Here is a 17,967-nt window from a genome sequence, read left to right as displayed (position 1 = left end):
AAAGAGGAGAAAAGTATGTCATGAACACCGAAACGTAAATCAGTTTGGGTGAATAGAAAGCACATTCTTTAACCTATGTATTTGTGGAGAGCAAACACACTGCATCACATCTATGTAAACACAACTACCGTAGCTTCGTGCTGGATAATGATGTATTTGCTATTCTGAGCACATACGCTCCGCATGTGAGTGTAAGCAGACCAGGAAGGCAGTGACTGACAGCAGTTAGAGGGCTGTGCGTGGAAAATACATAGCCAGCTCTTGATACAGGGGAATACACACCGTGTGACAAACTAAAACAGGAGGCTCTGCGAAGTCTGTCCACAGGTTGCCCGTGGTCCTGACATCCACAAGCCCTGAGTGTTTCTTTGCTGCTCTCACAAGACATCAGTCATCAGAAACACTTGCTCAGCCCCGATCTGCCCCATCCTGGCGGGCACCAGCTCATCTCAGTCTTTCACAGCCTTGGTGCTGTTCAAGCAGACTGCAATAACCTCCTCTAAGCACAAAGTTCCCAGCAATTGAGGAAATTCCAGCAGTTTTATAACCCTGCAGCATGTCTCCACCTGCCCTCTGTTTTCCACGCTAGCTTCTCCCAGCGCCTCTACCCCTTACATACCTGCGGCCCTGTGCTCCGCAGAGGTTTTGTAGCCTGACCGGAGAACTTCCCACCTGCATCCTGACAGATGAAAGAAAATAGTTTTTCTTTTCTTTTTTCTTCCTTTTTTTTTTTTTTTTAAAAAGTACGGACAGTGGAAATTGGCACATTTCAATATCTAACTTTTAATAGTATAGCACCAGGTATACTACTTTCCTGCCTTCTCTCTATCCCCAATTCATGTGTTATTTCTGAAGCTCTGCCATTTTACAAACATTTTTCAGATTTTATAAGGAGCCTAAAGGAAAGGCTCCCTAGGGAAAAAAAAAAATCCCAGTTTTAGGTATCCAACATTACTTCAGTATTTGAAAGCCAGCATCAGGAGCTATCTGTACTACACAGGAAGCCCTCTATCAAGATCCTAGAAAACAGGAGGAGGGGAGGGGGAAAAACATAAATTTAATGACTGAAGTTACTGACTGTGATCTCACCTTACTCCTTAATAAGCAGAGTCACAGTGTCTGAAGCAACACAGAGCTACTGTATACTCCATGCTGGCAGTGAGCTCCCTCGAGGATTTCTCCCCTACACTACTTTTCCTTACCTCCTCTGCTTAAGTCACTACTTGCAAAAAGTAACATATGTGTACGCTATATATATATTTTGTAATATATACTTAACGATGCAAAGATCCAATGTATAACTGGCTCAAGCAGGACATCTTCCCAAGTTAGCTTGCTTTTTCTCCCATCTTATGCATAAATACAATGGCAGTCCAGAAGCTTGTCACAGAGCCCCAATTCTATGTGAGGAACTTCTTTTTCTGAGAAACAGGAAGCGTACACGTTGTTTTACAAAGCCCATACTCTAGAAGATTTGCTATTTAATCCATGGCACCTGCAAAAACACCATGAACAGATGAAAGCATAAAGATCTGTTGGTATTAATAGTGGAGGACCCCTTGAAAACAAAAGAGACTTCTAAGGACTCCACGACTACTCACTTTGTCACCCATTTGCAAGGGCAGCATGAAGGGAAAGAAAAAAAAAAAAAACCTCAGAGCCATGCATGGCAGTCAGCAGGTCGAAAACTCGGGAAACAAGATGGAAAAGCAGGTGGAACTTTAAAACGAAGAAAAAAAATAGGTAGCAAGGAACTTAAATAGCAAACTAATCAGTTGAAGAGAAAAGGAAACAACTGCTGTCAAAATTCAGGAGGTAGGAATTTAATTCATCTCTGAAGACCTGTATTAAAAACAGCCTCAAAACAAACAATATTTAACATGGAGTTCACAGCCAAAAGCACAGAAGGTGTATAAAGCAACCGATGAGAACTGGCTTGCTCATTTTTTTTAAATGAATGAATGCTAACTATATCCTCAGGGAGACTCAAAGGAGTTTGCCACAGCCAGCATAAAATAATGCAGATTTTAAAGGAACATTTGGGATGCTCTCTCCAAACCATCACTCCTTTTCATTAATACTCCTTCCAGTGAGAAGTCCCAACTGAAAAAATATTCTCCAAGTTCTCACATTGAGAGCAAGAGAATAAACAAGTTTCCTTCTGAAAGCGGTCACCAAGGTCATTTGTGAAGATATCGACTCTGAAATCTCAGCTTCACTTATGACACCTGCATATCACAGAAGTGACAGGAGTATTAAATAAAACAAACAAACAAAACAAAAACAAGCAAACAAAAAACTGTATTGTATATCAAACTGGCTTTTGATACAACAGACTTTGATCGTTTGGTGATTCTTCTAAACTATACCTGAAATTACATGAGAAACATTAGCTTTATATTTAAAACAAACAAACAAAAAAAAAATACAGCTTTACTTCCAAAGACAATGCTTAGAATACCTGCATCCTCAAATGCCCCAAACTAGAAGATAAATACAAAATCAACATGAATGTCCTCAATCTTCAGAACCCTAGTTACTGGTTTAAGGCAAAGAGAAACCTGGCAATACCAATATAACCCCTTAAATCAATCAATCACCTCAATGCACCAAAGCCAGTTTTCCAGAATTTACACCCGACTCCTTGAGGACACAGAAAAGGGCAGTGAAAATTCACTGTGACTACCAGAAACAGCAGAGGTGGCCAGCGCAGCTACAGATGGACTTGAAAGAAAATGGTCTATAGAGAAGAGAAAGATGTGTAAAGCCAATCCATTTTTTTTTTCCAAAATGTATGAGCTTGAAGACAGAAGGGAAATACAATTTTTCCCAGTCCTTGCAGTAGATGCTGTGGATTTCCCATCCTCTCTTGGTAACTGTGTCCCACCTGCAGCAGAACCACTCAGCACAGCTCAGCCAGCAACTTGGAAGAGACACCAGAAGGAGCAGTCCTGCTCGCTTCCTCCTCAGACACAGCTAGGACTACCAGGTCTTCTGCTAAGGACATCTGGAAACACCACCACATCACTGAGAGTGGGATGCTCAGCTCAGCCTCCTGACATCTGGGCAGCATTGCTGGGAAGCAGTGGGGTTAATCAGAAAAATATGAACCCACAGGGCAGCAACCTTTCGTTGAGGGAAGGCTGACATCTACTGCTGATGAACAAAGGAGTGATGAACACAGGAATGACCAACTTGAAATTACCAAGGTCAGAGTTCACCTTACTTCATTAGGATACAGTCCTTCAGATCCTTCATTAGGATCTAGCCCTTAACAGTCCTTTTTATAGTCCTGGAGCTTTGAGCAACCTGGTGTAGCGGGAGGTGTCCCTGCCCATGGCAGGGGGTTGGAATTAGATGATCTTTAAGATCCCTTCCAACCCAAACCATTCTGGGATTTAACAGCTAGTGCTACCAATTTTAGCTGCCAACAGAGGCAGTTTAGTACAGAAAAACTGCTCAAGTTCTATAAACACCCTGAAGACAGAAACTAGAGGCTCTTAACAAGCCAAACTCATAGCAAGTGAGACATTTTTATATAACAGATTTATGTGTTTGTTTGCATTCTAGTCACACCAGACACATTTCTTCTCTGAGCATCAAAATAGTTTGTTACCTAATAAAATGGGCATACAGCAAAGATCAGTCATTTTGCCTTTTAAAGACAGCGTAGGGGCCCCAATCACATTTCTCACTAGGTTTCCTCCTCACCCAAGTGTCAAAGCCTGAAAGACTTGGTCGTGAGATTTCAGGGCTTGCTTTTAAATAAGGTGCTTATTTAGGTATTTAGGTGCACCCTAAATAAGGTGAAACTTAACCCAAAATCCAGCCCCAGGGTCCCAGCAGGGCCTGGTCACCACCCCGGCCTGGCTCTGCTGACGGCCTGGCCATGGCGGGACAGGGCCGCTCGGCGACGCCTCAGCCCCGCTGCTGGCCCTCGCCGTGCCAGGATGGCCCTGACCCCACACTGCTATACAGAAATGAGAAATCCAAAATACCTTTTTTATTTATATATGTCCACACACACTCTACAGTCTCCTATGCAGCTCAACCAACCATGAAATTTCATAGAATGAAGTCCCGTGCTGGCGTTTTTACACACATAAAATGGGATGTGGCACTGGGCACATAGTCCCGGCAGAAGGCCAGGGGTCACACAAGCCATGTCCTGCTGGTTTTTCCCCCCCTTTGCCCCTCACCACACTGCCCCTCAGCAGCAGGGGGCTCCTTGGCATCCTTTCCTTGCAGGGAAGCCAGCTCAATAGCAGCCTAGGACACGCCAACATCTGCCAACGTGAAACCAGACAAATGGGCAGCCTCAAACGAGGTCTGACAGTAAAACACCCCGGTGCACCAAATCCCTAACCCAGCCAGCTCTGTGGGAAGAAAACATATTCTGGGAAAAAGCAGTAACATTGGGGTTTGGTTTCAACCACCTTTGGACAACCCGCTGCCCCAGCATGAAGCATGAGTAGCAGCAATCCAGCAGCCAGCCCGATATAAAACATGCTCCATCTTCAGTGGTTTTCAGGAGCCTGTTATGGGGCTGAAGTATGCCGACGGCAGACAGCTGAGAACTACAGGCCTGGAAGAGACGCAATCCTGTATGAACTTGCAAACTGCTGTATGGCGGAGCCTGCCAAGCCTTCCTCCTCCCCTGCCCACTCACACACTGTGACGGCAGCGACTCCTCGCAGCTCCTTCCACAGAGGAAACTAAAAGTGACTAAAAAGACTTAAATAGAGTGGTTTTAAAAGAACTGTTCAAGCAAATATAACCCAAAACATAACTTGCTGCATCAGCTCTCACAAAAGCTTGGGATGGGTGTGATAAGGAGAAGAGCCTGCAGTCTGCTGACAGTGCTGGTGCGCTGGGCTTTTTGGTCGAAGTTTATTTAAATTGTGCAAGAGCTAATTTATGCAGCCACAAGATCTTATTTATGCCTTCCCTTCCTGCATTTCTGCTGTTCATCTGTCCCTCTTACCTTCGCCTAAATCATACTCCAAATATTTTGGAGAAGACAGCTCCACGTGAACTGAAGCCCTGAGAAGCATCAGCCTTCACACCACCAAAATCATTAGCAATAAATTAATGCATTTTGTGCCACATACTGCCATATGGAATCTTTCTGTTCCCTGTCCCCCTCCTTTTCATTGCCTCAACTCTATAAAGAATAAACTTTGTTACAGCCAAAAGAGTAGAGAAAGACCAGAACTGTATTTCAGAAACAACGTTCATCAGCTGCAAATAAATCAAAAGCTGCTTTCACTGTGAGGGGCTTACAGATATGAAAATATTTCATACATGAAATAGAAGACTTATTTTCAATTCCTCTGTACTGATTCATTTTGACAAACTGGCTTACATTTCCAACAGGGGAAACAGGCAGCCATAAATCAATCACGTTATCTTTCTGATGAGCTACAAGTTGTCTTTTACTGCACACAAGCAATGTATGTGGTTTTAATGTATTTTACAGCTAAAAACATCTGAGGCATTTTAAAAATACGCCACACATTTAAGATTTTCCTAAACAAACCTGCAGCCAGAAATATTACAAAAAGGTGATTTTGAGTAATAGAAAAACCAAAGAACTTGCAGGGCAGCAACGTGCAGCCTGTGCTGGTATCTAAGGGGTCTGAAATGCCTTGAGGTCATCTACAGATGCTGTTTAATATTCTTGGTTTCAACACTCAGTCCTAGACGCAGAATCATCAACCAGAAGAAACAAAAATAAAAGAATTCAGGCATTCACAATTGCAGAAAAGACCACGGGACACATCGCTGACAAGTTCTCAAGCAGTTAACTGCTGCAAACTCTCAGCGTGCCAGTAGAAAGGATAAAAACGTATTGGTGATAACACAAAGAGCACTGCTAGCTGCTCAGAATGTGATCATACAACCTCTTAAACAAGAAGTCAAAGCATGGCGACAGTCAGGGTTATCTCCTGGTTCTCCCAGACACGGATTTCCTGTCTACTTACGGTGCGTCCAGCAGCAGTGAGATACTCAGAACGTGGTTCCTGATACCTATGAAAAAAGGAAACTCATCCAGATGTTGTGGTGGATGGAGAGACTACTCAGGCGAGCGTATGGATATGCCCCAAACAACAGTCATGCACAGCTCATACTTTTCCAGTTTTGAAGAGCTGCAGGAGCTTCCTGCAGCAGTCCCATAACTAAACACAGCCACATGTTTTCACTTAATATGATGCATGGCACATGTAATAGTGCTTGCTCCTTATATGAAGGTTTTCAGCCAAAGCCTTCCGAGTGTGCTTTCTGGTCAGATAAACCATTTACAAAAGGGATCCAGCAGACACAGGCTAACCAGCTCCCTTAATGTCTTGAAAAGAAATCAGGGGTACAAAGTAGAAGCAAATTACCAGCCAGATGCCTTCACAGAAAAGACACCTTCAACAAGCCGTGTCCTTTCTTCCTTGTTACATTAATAAGGAACATACCTCCTTTCAGCAAGTAATAGCTTTCTGGAGCGCTCACATCCACTCCTTTCCCAGAAAAATACAGTATGGGAAAGACCTTTTTATTATTTGTTTTATTATTGTTATTTTTATTTAAATGTTCCCTACCACCATAACTTGGTGGCTGGTGCATTGTTTCTGGTATCTGTCTCTGGGCAGCTTAGAGCAGTGAATGGCTGGGAGCCAACCTGATTTTAATCTTCAAGAATAGCTGGATAGAGGCATGCAAATTTTGGCCTGTTTTACTTATGAGCGACGCATTATAAATAGAGAGCCACAGCGGACAGACTCAAGACAGGGAGATTCAAATTAAGCCATTATTTTAAGTGCATTGTCCGAAAAGTCTGAAGAAAAGTGTAATTGGCAGAGGCTTGTAGCTTGGTGTAGGAGTCGGAAGCAGCATCTCACCCCATCCGGCAAGGAAGTGTCTGGAAGTCTGGCAGAAGACCTCTGAGGGACACCAGCAAGGACCACAGACCCTGGTAGGTTAAAACTCATGGGACAGCCACGAAGGAAAGACTTTGCAAAGTGACTCACTTGGCCAGCCCACGCTGGTTAAGTGCAGGCTTCGGGTAAACCATGCAGCACGACAAGGCACTGCTGGAGAAGCCTGAATACACGACTGCTTCCAAACCGTGCTGCTGCTATTCTTAGTGTATAGATTTAGGCATGCCTAAATCCAGTACCCTGAAAAGCAATGGCATTTCCTGAAAAGAAGAAGAGGGCAAGAAGTAGGGAAGACTAAAATCAGTCGTCTTTAATCACATCTCCAGTTGTAAGGAAACCTGTCTGTACAGAGCCGGGTGAAATTTAAGATTTGTCACGACTGAAAAAAGGGATTCTTTCTGTAACAGCAACATAGTAATTTCAGTCTTCAAAACAAACTTTCATTATAACACAAGCTTCTAAATCATCCAAATTACATACATGAAGTATTCTCACATATGCATATTTTTATCTTCCGCAAGATCTGAAGCAAATGATAGCATAAAATTTACTGCTATGTTTTCTTGCAGAGCTGCGGAAGTTTCTTCTGTGCCTCCCTGAAGCTGCACATCACAATTCGAGCACTGTACAACTCAAAAATCTACACACACGTATAGGTGTTCACTCACCAGTTTCAGATAAATACAAACACAATCAAAAATCTTTGATATGCATCTTGAATGTTTTGGTCGTGGCTTTTTGCCCCTTAAAGATAGCTCCTGACCTGCAGACATCTCACAAAAGCAACCCAGAGCACCTTCTCACTGACTAAAGCGAAATGCACGAAGCTATACAAGTGGTTATCTGCTCAAATGTCAAAATCCTTTGCCAGAAGTGCCCAACTTTCCCCCGCTGGAGTTGCACACTTTGGCAGGGGCTGGGTGACCTGATACTGTGGGGGTGCTTCCATCTCCCAGGCTTTGGTTTGCCCTGTGCAGTGCAGGGGGGCAGCAGCTTTCCCAGCTGCTGAGTGGACACAGCGAAAAGTAGCCCAGGGGAGAGCTGCAGGAGAGCTGAAAGGAACAGCACCACTGAGAGAATAAAGCACATCTCACCCTTGCTGCTTATTTTGTGCCAAATTGCAGCGGAGGGTGAAGGAGAACATGTGGCAGTTTGGCACCCCTGGTGTAGGACGCACCAGAGGGCCCTGCTGAGAATTTGGGAAACCTCTCCTGTACTGCAGAGGCCCCTGGGAGCCTCCAAACCCTACCTTGTAGCATCTGAACCAACAGGGGACAAAGTGAGGGATCCTGCCAAAGATCCCACATGCCAGCAGTCGGGTACAAGGAAGCCCAGGCAGCAGGGGAGAGGAGCCCACGCTGATCAGTAGGATCAGTGGTACAGTGGTTCCTGGAGGGAAGGCAAAACTCCAAAAGTACCCTGTAAAGCGATGCTTTTGAGAAGGCTGTGAAGGAATACAAAGCAGGTGCTTTTGCAAAGTTGCATTTCCTAAGCACTAGAGAAGAAAGCACACAAAAAAATATATATATATATGTATAGCTGGTGATGAAGGCTAGCCATCCGAGCCTGGAAACAGCAGCACAGCCAGTCTAGAGACTTCTGTACATGACGCACGTAGAGAACCCAAAACAAACAAGAAACCAGTAAGCAACACTTCCTCCTCAAGTAAGCCTTTTCGCAGAGAAGTTTAACTCTAGTCCAGCCCCAGGATATTTTGACAGATTCACTTCAGCATGCTGGTAGCAGGCTATTGAAGTGCTCCCATGCTAAACGTATTCTCCTTTCATCTTCACAGAACTTGAGGGGAAGACGTAATTTTAGACTTTTCTCTCAGGAAAAAACCTGCAGCTGCCAAGAAACACTAGTTAAAGATAATGGGAGGTGGGGGAAGGATTTCTAATCATCCTCAGGTTGCACTTGCTAGAACTGTACTCTGCACATACCTGCTGCTTTCACATTTCTGTGTGTTAAGTACACAGCAAAGACACCATTTACCTCCCCAAGCACAACAAAGTTTTGCCAAGATTGCTCAGGAAAACTAACAGAAGACATTGGCAAAGCTAAGATTTCCGTATTTACCAACTTGAGTAGATTAAATTTATTTCCATTGTCATCTCTGAAGGAATATAAAACCCCCTTCTCTCTTCATGTAGGGATATGCAAAATGTCAAGTTAAAGTTGTGTCAAAATCTGGCAGACCTCTCAAGTGGCTCTTTCAAGTTACAGGGAAGAGAATCAAAGTTGAAACCTCTAATTTGGAGACACTTTCAAGGTATCACAGCATAAATTTTCAGTCTGCACAGCTTTAACAGTGTTCCTTTAAGTATAATTAATAGTTAGAAGCAGTGGCAGAGAACTGATGGACGGCCAGCAACACTCTGCCTGCTGAGCTTTCAACTTACCCCGCTAAAAAAAATTTAAGTGAAGGTCTTGTGAAACGAACCATCCCCAGCACATCGCAAGTACTTCAAATATGACATAACTTGTGGACTTTTTACATAGGAATCTCCGATTACTTCACAATGGTCCACATTTCTGCTATTTTAATTTACAGATGTGGAAAGCGAGGAAGAGCAAGCAAGCCCGAGCAACCCGCACAGGGTTGTTATGTCAAAGAGTTTGAATTTTCAACCCAGTGGCCATTCAAAGAATGCAAAGTATTTTTTAACTTGCACCTTCAACAGCCACAAATTTGACTCAGTTGTTACCAATTCCATTCATATTTGTATAGTGGGGGAAAAATAAGCATATTTCAGTAACGCTACTGTTTATTAACCTCTCTTGGTTTCAACTGTCAGAGAAGCGAGGGGACTACAGTGAAACGCATCTCAACATCACCAGATTGTTTAAGAGCTGGGGTATTAGACATTTCACGTTACATGCTCATTTATACTTTTTCGCAGACAAGAATCTCACTTGCACTGATAGCAACCTCAACTGCTAGTTTTTATAAACCTGTGTTCATACACTCTAGTCTCTCAGGAAGCCCGTCACGTCTGTTAGCATCGACTACTCCAGAGGACCAGCAGCACGCGGCACCCAGCAGCTGACAGGGGTGAAAAGTAACTGCTACTGAGCTCTACTCCATCCCCTTGACATCCATCCTTGAGGATGAGATTCCTTAAGAACTACCCAAAAAGAAACGCACAGTGCTTTGATAACACTTGGTGATGTGAGGAACTTTCGGTGGGAGTTAGTGTAGCTCGTGAAGATGGCCCACTTTACATGAGAAAGCACAGATGCAGCACCAAGGGGTGACAATGTGCTTGATGGATATAAACAGGTCGTTTGTTGCATTTGAGGTCACTTTAACATGTCATTTCTGCTAGGCCTCTCTGCAGCTGGGAGCCTTGCTCATTTCTCCACGTACAGCCATCCAGCTATCTGGAACTTATTTAGGAGGAGACAACTGGTCCAAAGGACAACTCTTGGGATAGAGCTGTGCCTTAGGACATACTTATCTGCTTGTATTCACATGATGTTTTTTGTCTTTTACTTGGCCTGCGAGCTATTTGAGGGCAGACTGTGCCTTTCTGCTCTGTGTTTAGGTTCAGACAGCCTGAAGGACACCCAGGTCTTCATCGTCCATGAGCTCAGCATCGGTGTGCTTGGCTTCAGGGGACCAGCACGCACAGAACCAGGAACAGGAGTGGGTCCTGTACGTACTTCTACGAAAGTTGTCACCTAGGATTAACGGGCAGAGAGCAAACTGCATTAAAAAAGCAACAAGAAAAACCTCAGCTGACACAACGGGCCCCACCCTTGGCAATGCAGAACACCAGCTGCTTAGGGGCTTGGAGACAGTTTCTTGACTGCTGCAGCCCAGCCTGATGGATAGGAGCTATAATTGGGAATCAAGACACTAATTGCAACGCCAGATTTTTTTTTTAAAAGCCTGCCATACGACTCTAAGCCATCTTAAATATTTACTTCTTTCAGTTTTCTCCTCCAATCCCTTGTCTATTTGCAGTATAAGCTCAGTTGGGCAAGGAGTGCTGTGCTCTCAAAGGCTGCAGCACAGATGCAGCCCTTCCTCTACAGCTTTCAGAAGAGCTGCCCTTCCTGCAACCAGACAGACATCCGTCTGCTTGTATTTAATATATACCCAAATATAGATGTGTTTACAAACATACTACGCATATATATTGTTTTTCAATGATTTAAATATCATAAAGGTTTTGAAAACAGTTCTCTAGTATTACATGTTCTTTAGGTGATCTTAATGGCATCTCTCGAGGTTTGTAATCCCTTCACACCAATATTGTCCTCTAGAACACAGCTTCTTTTTTAATGTAATACAACCACTTTCCGTTATTTTTGTCAGAGGTCTGCTTTTCCTTACAAAAGTCTACTAAAAGTGTAAAGACTCAAGTACGACAGTCTTCAACCATGCAGCATCACTAGATTCCAGTTCCACGTACCTGTAGCACTGAACAAGTGATTTCCTATGCACTTACATTGAGCTGTACTCTCATCTGGCCCTACCAGAAGGTCATCATTGCTCTGCCTGAGCCCAACAGAAAAAGGATTTACCTTGGTTTTCCACAGCTCTGAAGACTAGGACAAAAAAAAAAAAAAAAAAGAGGTGGGAAGAACTCTGGGGAGGGCAAGAAGAACCTGATGAGGAAAGAGTCACTCGAGTTCAAAGGTCTTTAGTTTTCTCTTTACTCCCTAGGGAAAGCCAAACAAACAAAACCCCTTGTTTTAACTTTTAAAAGGTACATCTCTAACACCTTCCTAAAGAGCAAATGGACTTTTCTCTTAGTAGTGCCATGAAAGAAGTTCCAACAGTGCATCACAGGTTTTGAACCGAACAATGTAAAAGGACCAAGTGAAATCTTTCACAATATGAAACTACAGTAACAGGTAATATAATACAGCAGCTGCTTCAAATGTTTTTCAGTATTTTAAGAATTCAGGTATTTTTCAGTCACCTTCCTAAACCCAAGGAGAGAGTTAACTCATCACTCGATGATTTTCACTGCCTAACATCAAATATGGATCACAGAACTCTGTTTATAGCACCTAAATTACTCTTATTTAGTATATCGCTCACCATAGCCTTTGGGTTATGAAGCACAAACACTCTACAATAAAAACTCCAGTTTTATCAAATTATGAATTCAAGAGCTGATTAAATTACTCCTGCTGTTTAAATGACTATCTGCTACCAAAAATAAGCATGTTGCGTGGCTCTGAAATAGGCTCTTTGGCTTTGTCAATTAAAAAAAGCATTAAATTCCTAGTAACAGTTCATTACAGTACATGCATGTACAGTCTGTGTTCAAGGGGGCCACATACACATACATCCTACTGAAATTATTTGGAGAAGCTATTTCAGCGTACCTAAAGGCACTCCGTCACCTGATGGGCACAGTTAGAGACCAATACAGTGTGATGAAAAGAAAATACTTGGCCGGGTTCATATTGAGAATAAAGGTTTGAAAGAATATCACATTTTCTCTTCACAAAATAAGCAAACAAAAGAAATGGAATGTGAGACCTTAGCTCGAAATCAGGGTTTACAAATACAGCTGCTGCTGATTTAAACAGTTTGGAGCCTTTATCACTAAGCTTAATAGGAAAATTGGACTTTCAAACGAGTGAAAGATGAAACAAGCTGGCTATTGTGTGGTCAGCTTGAAGATTGCACACAGAAAGTGTGTTTTTGAGACGGGAGAAGTTACATTTGGCCTTCTAAGAAGAAAGAAGAGAGCAGGATATTAGCATCCTCTGCAAACTAATTGAAGACTAACATGCACACGAACCGCAAAATAAGGCATTCAGTCATCTTCCTAAGAAAATAACGAGTTTGGCAGCACAACAGTCCTCAGAGAAATGCCAGGACAGAAACTTCTGTTGTCCTTGTTGATTCAGCAGCCGATGCGTCCAATATCTTCGTGCTTTGTAAGGAACGAGCCTTCCAGCATCTTTAACACGCTGGAAAGGAGTCCTGCTGCTGCATGCCAAGAAACCCAAGAAAAGCTAACTTGGACTCACAAATACCATCGCTGGGATATTTTATGGCCCTGAGCAAACAGGGCTATCGCTTAGGTAGGGCTGGCTGCTGGGTGCAGAGGGCAGGAGCCGGCAGCAAGCAGCGGCTGCCCCCACACACAGCTGGCAGCCACCCCAGGCACCTTCCTCACCTGTTCACCACCTCTCTGCGGTGTAACACACCTGAATTTGAACCAAGACCTCTGCCCCCGGCTTTTCACTGCCTACACCTGCTAAAGCCATTCCTGCCCCCCAGCCAGCCCCGGCTGTCCCCGCACAGTGTGTCCCCACCAGACGAGGCGGCCAGCGCGGCGGGCTCCCTTTCTCTCCCCGCCTACACCCGGGCCTCAATCCCCTTCCCAATTCCCCTCTCCACACTCCGCCAGCCCCCGTGCAAACACCCGGGGGCTGCCGCCCCCTTCCCTACCCTGGTAGGCGCGGCCGGGGCAGGCGGTGAGGGCGAGCAGGGCGGCCAGGCGCAGGCAGCGGCTCGCCATGCTGCGCGGCGGCGGTGGCGGCGGCCCTTCCCGGCTGAGGGCTGCGCGGCAAAGGGGCAGGAGGAGGAGGAGTGGGACGGAGACATCCTCGGAGCGGGCTCCCCAGCTCGGCCCGAGGCTCCTCCTCCTCCTCCTCCTGTGAGGGAGCTCGGCCCGGCCCCGCCTCGCCTCCCCTGGCCCGCCGGCATCGACCCCAACGTGGCGCCCTGGCCCCGTGCCCCCACAGCCGGGGGTCCCGGCTCCCCCGACCCGCAGCCCGTCAGGGAGCCTTGTCCCTCTCTTCCCTCTCTCCCCTCTCTCCCCCAGCAGCCTCTGCCGGCGGGGAGGGGAGTTTGAGGATGAGGATGAGGAAGGGCAGCCCCCAAAGCACGAGGCGGGCCCCTGAGCCGCGGGGTTATGAGGGAGAAGTGCGGGGTCTTTGCGTTTGCCCCTGAGGTTTTGGGGTGCTCGGGGTCACGGCTGTGGGCTTTCTGGCAGGAGCACAAAGATTGGAGGCCTTCCTCGCACACCCTGACAGATGAAAGCGGGTCCCCAAATCCTAGCCTGCAGACGAGAGGGCTCCAGGCAGAGCATGGGGTGTTCCAGCGCTTGATTAAAGCTGGAGATCCGTCAGCCCTGAAGCTCCACTGCAGCGAGGCTTAGTTATCCTTTTATTTTTCCATGTTAGAGAGGTAGCATCTATGTGTTCAAAAGCTGCCGGCGGTGCGGTGAAGCTGCTGTGCTGCTGAGGAAGAAAGAGTTTGTGTGCTAGGACAGGAGGGGACATCCCAAGGTGGCTCCTCACATCCCGCCCGTGGGCTGCCCTATTCCCAGCAAAGCACAGGCAGATGGAGGAGTCCTACCCAGTAAATCGGGGAATATCCCTTTAGAAACACGAGGCACCAGTTTTCAGAGGGAGGATGGCATCCCAAGGGGAAATGGAAGTCAAGATCGAGAGCAAAGCAGCCCTCCCCACCCAAATCCACTGCTGCAGAAGCAGCTGGACTAGGTCAAACTTCAATATTCAGTTTTTATCATTATTTTTTTAAAAAACAAACAAACAAACAAAAAACAAAACAAAACAAAAAAACAACAGCAGTATCATCTGAGCCATTACAGTTTACCAGCCTAAGGAAAGAACAGATTTCCACGTGAGGAGAGATTAAGAAGACCAACATTACTCTGAAAGTGGAAGAATAAGGAAAATAGGCTTGCCTTAGGCTGTTATTATTGGCACAGATATTGTAGAAAAGATTAAAGTAAAAGGTTAGAAGTCTGCAATAAATAGTGATTATCTGTGAAGTTTATCTGTGCTGCGAGGCTTTGGTAACAGTTCAGCATGAAAAAGTGCTGGAATAGCTGGGATACCTGAAGCAGGCCGCAATGGAGCAGTTATCTCTCACTTTCTCTTCCTGGGAGCCCTTCCAGCCACCCATTTCCAAAGCAGTGGCTTTCATTTAGGATATTCTTAAGAGGTTCAGGTCTATACAAGACTGGTAGCATTGTACAAGGAGCCACTGCCACTCTGAATGCAGCTGCTGCTTCTCCATCAGCTGTCCCGACAAAATCCAAACCCCTGAGGCCACAGCCACTCTTGGGTCACCTTTGTGATTTTTTTTTTAATTTTTTTTTTTGGCTGCTTTTTACTGTCCCTGGGTTGTCAACTGCAGGGGTTTCTGCAGAGCTTAGTGCATGAGCTTGTCTGGGATGCTCTTCTTCCGCTACTGTCCAGCTCTTGGGTTGTTTTAGGTGCCCTGGGAAAGGCAAAAGGATTTAATGGCTTACATAGCTTTGGAGTTACAGCTCAACTTTAGATGCAAGTGTGAGCATAACTGACAGTGTGAACGTATCCTTGACAGACTGGTTGAAATCAGCCCTGTAGACGTGGAGATACTGAAATGTGCATTCGTTCAGATGGGATTTGGCTCCAGAGCTCACCTGTGCAATGCAACCCGTATTCTGTGCCTTTGTTAGGATGGCTGTTAGGCAAAATCACCCGGAAGACTGAGGCTTGAAAGACAAGTTCAAGACATCTTTAAAAAACTTCTCCGAACTTGTTAACACAAATTAGATTTTTGTGAAGTCGTTTTCTTGCTTTTAATAGGAGAATGGATTTGGTACTAGGAATGTATTGAACAAGTATCACATTTCTTGAATTTGAAAGTATAGTCTTGGTCAATTTTTCTTCTCAGCTCAGCTTTCACACAGTCATAGACAAAAATTCCAAATATTTAAGTTTGTGGTTATTTGCAGTTCCAGGCACTACTGGCACTGCACAAGAAATAACCACCATGATTTTCACTGAAGATTCACAGTTTCTGACTGTTTAGAGGAAATGAAATGCAGTCCTCAATTAAATAAAGCTCTTTAAAAATAAAATTAGCCGTGAGTATGGGATGGAAGCGTGTGGGAATGTCTTAGTTAATGCACAATAAGACCCAAAGCAAAGTTAAGTGCTGTTGGAGACTTACAGGTATATTCGTAATATGCCTGTGACTTAATTTAAGCACATAATTCCTCTTTCATGCTTTTTTAAATAGACGTACAGAAGTATAATTTTCTTAGTCTGAACCACAATTGCTGTCACTTAGCTACAGTTACAACGATAATACAAAACCAGCTATTGATGGGGGGAGAAATTCAGTAAAGTACTATTTTTAATAAAGTTTAACAATCCGATTTAAGTTTTTCACTGATTAGTAAAGAATGGTAACAAAAGAAAAAAAATAAGAAAACAATGAAACAAGCCTAAAACAACAACCCATCTGCATGTAATTAAGCTTTGGAAGCCCCAGCTAAGACTTTATTAGTCATGATAAGAAGATGACAAACGGGGGGCCCAATCCAGGAAACTCTTACACTCGTGTTTTTACCCCGGTGAATTGTCCTGGTGAACGAGAATGCTCCAATACTTAGAGTTACTCCTGCTAATTTCTGCAGAAAGCTCTAAAATATCAATAATTTAGCACTGTGCAGTTCTTACAGTTCTTGAAAGCTTATGAATGACTCTCTTGTCACGCAGCAACAGTCTGAAATGCTTGGTTGTTGCTCTGTGTTTGCTGTTACCAGACCCTCTTCTCAGCATCTTCTGCCTACCAGCTCGTGGGGCTCAAGTTTTCACTCTGGATGTCAGCCTGTTGCACGTGAACTTGGTCTCTGGGGGCAATCTGGGTGTTTGCAGGCTGGTTGGCTGCACTCCGGTGTTGGGATGTTTCTGTGACTCTGACAATGACAGGATGGAAAAGGAAGAACAGATTGGGACTGACCTGCAGAGATGATGGGAAGGAAGAGAAGTTCTGGGGTGGGTGCTGCTGTGGTGAGGCATGGGAAGCACCGGGAGGGAAAAAAAGGCAAAAAAGCATCTGGGGAAGACATTGCCAGAAAGAGGCAGATGTGTCACACACAGATCAATCCTGAGAATGAAATACAAAATTTCTCAATCTTACCGTAATGCTGCTCTCAACAAATGCCTGTGAAACCCCACTGTCAGCGCCTGTGCTTCAGTTCACACAGAGTAGGTGCTTCATTCGGTGCTGCTTGCAAAAGGCTTCTCCACCTTGCTCATTTTGCATTTTTAAGTGACATATCCATCTTTTCTAATAGAAAGATTTTGTTTGTTTTCTACAGACAGAAAAGAGAACATTCGAGAGTAGCCTTGAAGACTTTTAGCTTCATCACTGATAAAAATATCAGAAGGATGTAGATCAATGGAAATTCTAAAAGCTTCCATAATGGAGATAATTATCAAACAGTTTCTTGCATGCAACACCGTTCTTTATTTAATGGCTTACTCCTTGACAAAAATATTGAAGTATATACTGCTCTGGCTATATATTTTACAGGAAAGAAATGTTTTTCAGGACGGCGTGTTCCTTCCCCAAGCACATCCCTCGACAGTGCACCCCGTGCCACTGATCTGACCCAAGTCTCTTTGCATCTTCACAGTTATTGGTGGCCTCATGCTCTCCTGTCCTGCAATGGCATAAGGACTTTTCCTCATTTTCTCCACCAAGATTTTTTTTTTTTTCTGCATAAAATTTCAGCTAGGAGGTCCGGGTCAGTCACATACATCACATATACGTAGTATGCATACGTAGCAAGTCTCCAAGAACACCAGTTGCATTTTCCTCCTTCCATCTGGATGACTCACAGTTTTTTCAGCAGTGACAAAACAGAAGGGAGGGGGAGGGAGGAAGAGAATATCGGATTCTTAGTTAGATACTGTAGAATATTTTCAAGAATAGAATGAGCTGTATCAGCAGATACATAAATTAATGTTTGATAGATATATTGAAGAACAAAAGCTCCGTATTTTTCTATTTTTTAAAGCTGTTAACATCTCTTAAAATTGTAACTGGTAAGATCTCTTCAGTTTTTGATGAGTTTGATTGGAAACAGCTGTGTCCAAACTGTTTCAACATAAAATGAGAATGGGCTTGAAAATGAAAGATTTCTTTGTGTATAAATAAAAGAACAGCAATTTAGCCAGATTTAGATTTTGCAATGTTTTTGTTGAGTCATTACTATCTGAAAAGGAGACTGGTAATTATATTCTGTGATTGAAA

The 17,967-nt window shown here is 44.2% G+C and overlaps 1 protein-coding gene across 2 annotated transcripts in view; it reads right to left on the bottom strand.

Annotated features, from left to right (window-relative positions):
- The window catches only part of SRPX (sushi repeat containing protein X-linked), a 42,656-nt gene extending 29,140 nt beyond the window's left edge, over window positions 1-13,516 (bottom strand). Inside the window, exon 1 of one of the 2 annotated variants that reach the window (XM_068686510.1) lies at window positions 13,354-13,516. In XM_068686510.1, the coding sequence (XP_068542611.1) occupies window positions 13,354-13,423 (70 nt within the window). In that variant the 5' untranslated portion in view covers window positions 13,424-13,516. The remainder of the gene's footprint in view (window positions 1-13,353) is intronic. The other variant, XM_068686501.1, reaches the window with a different exon arrangement.
- Window positions 13,517-17,967: the final 4,451 nt, after the last annotated feature.

Source organism: Anas acuta, chromosome 1 (genome assembly GCF_963932015.1).
Source record: "Anas acuta chromosome 1, bAnaAcu1.1, whole genome shotgun sequence".
Classification (NCBI taxonomy): domain Eukaryota; kingdom Metazoa; phylum Chordata; class Aves; order Anseriformes; family Anatidae; genus Anas; species Anas acuta.
Note: the sequence above shows the minus strand (reverse complement) of the source record. Positions and strands in the feature narration are given on the sequence as shown.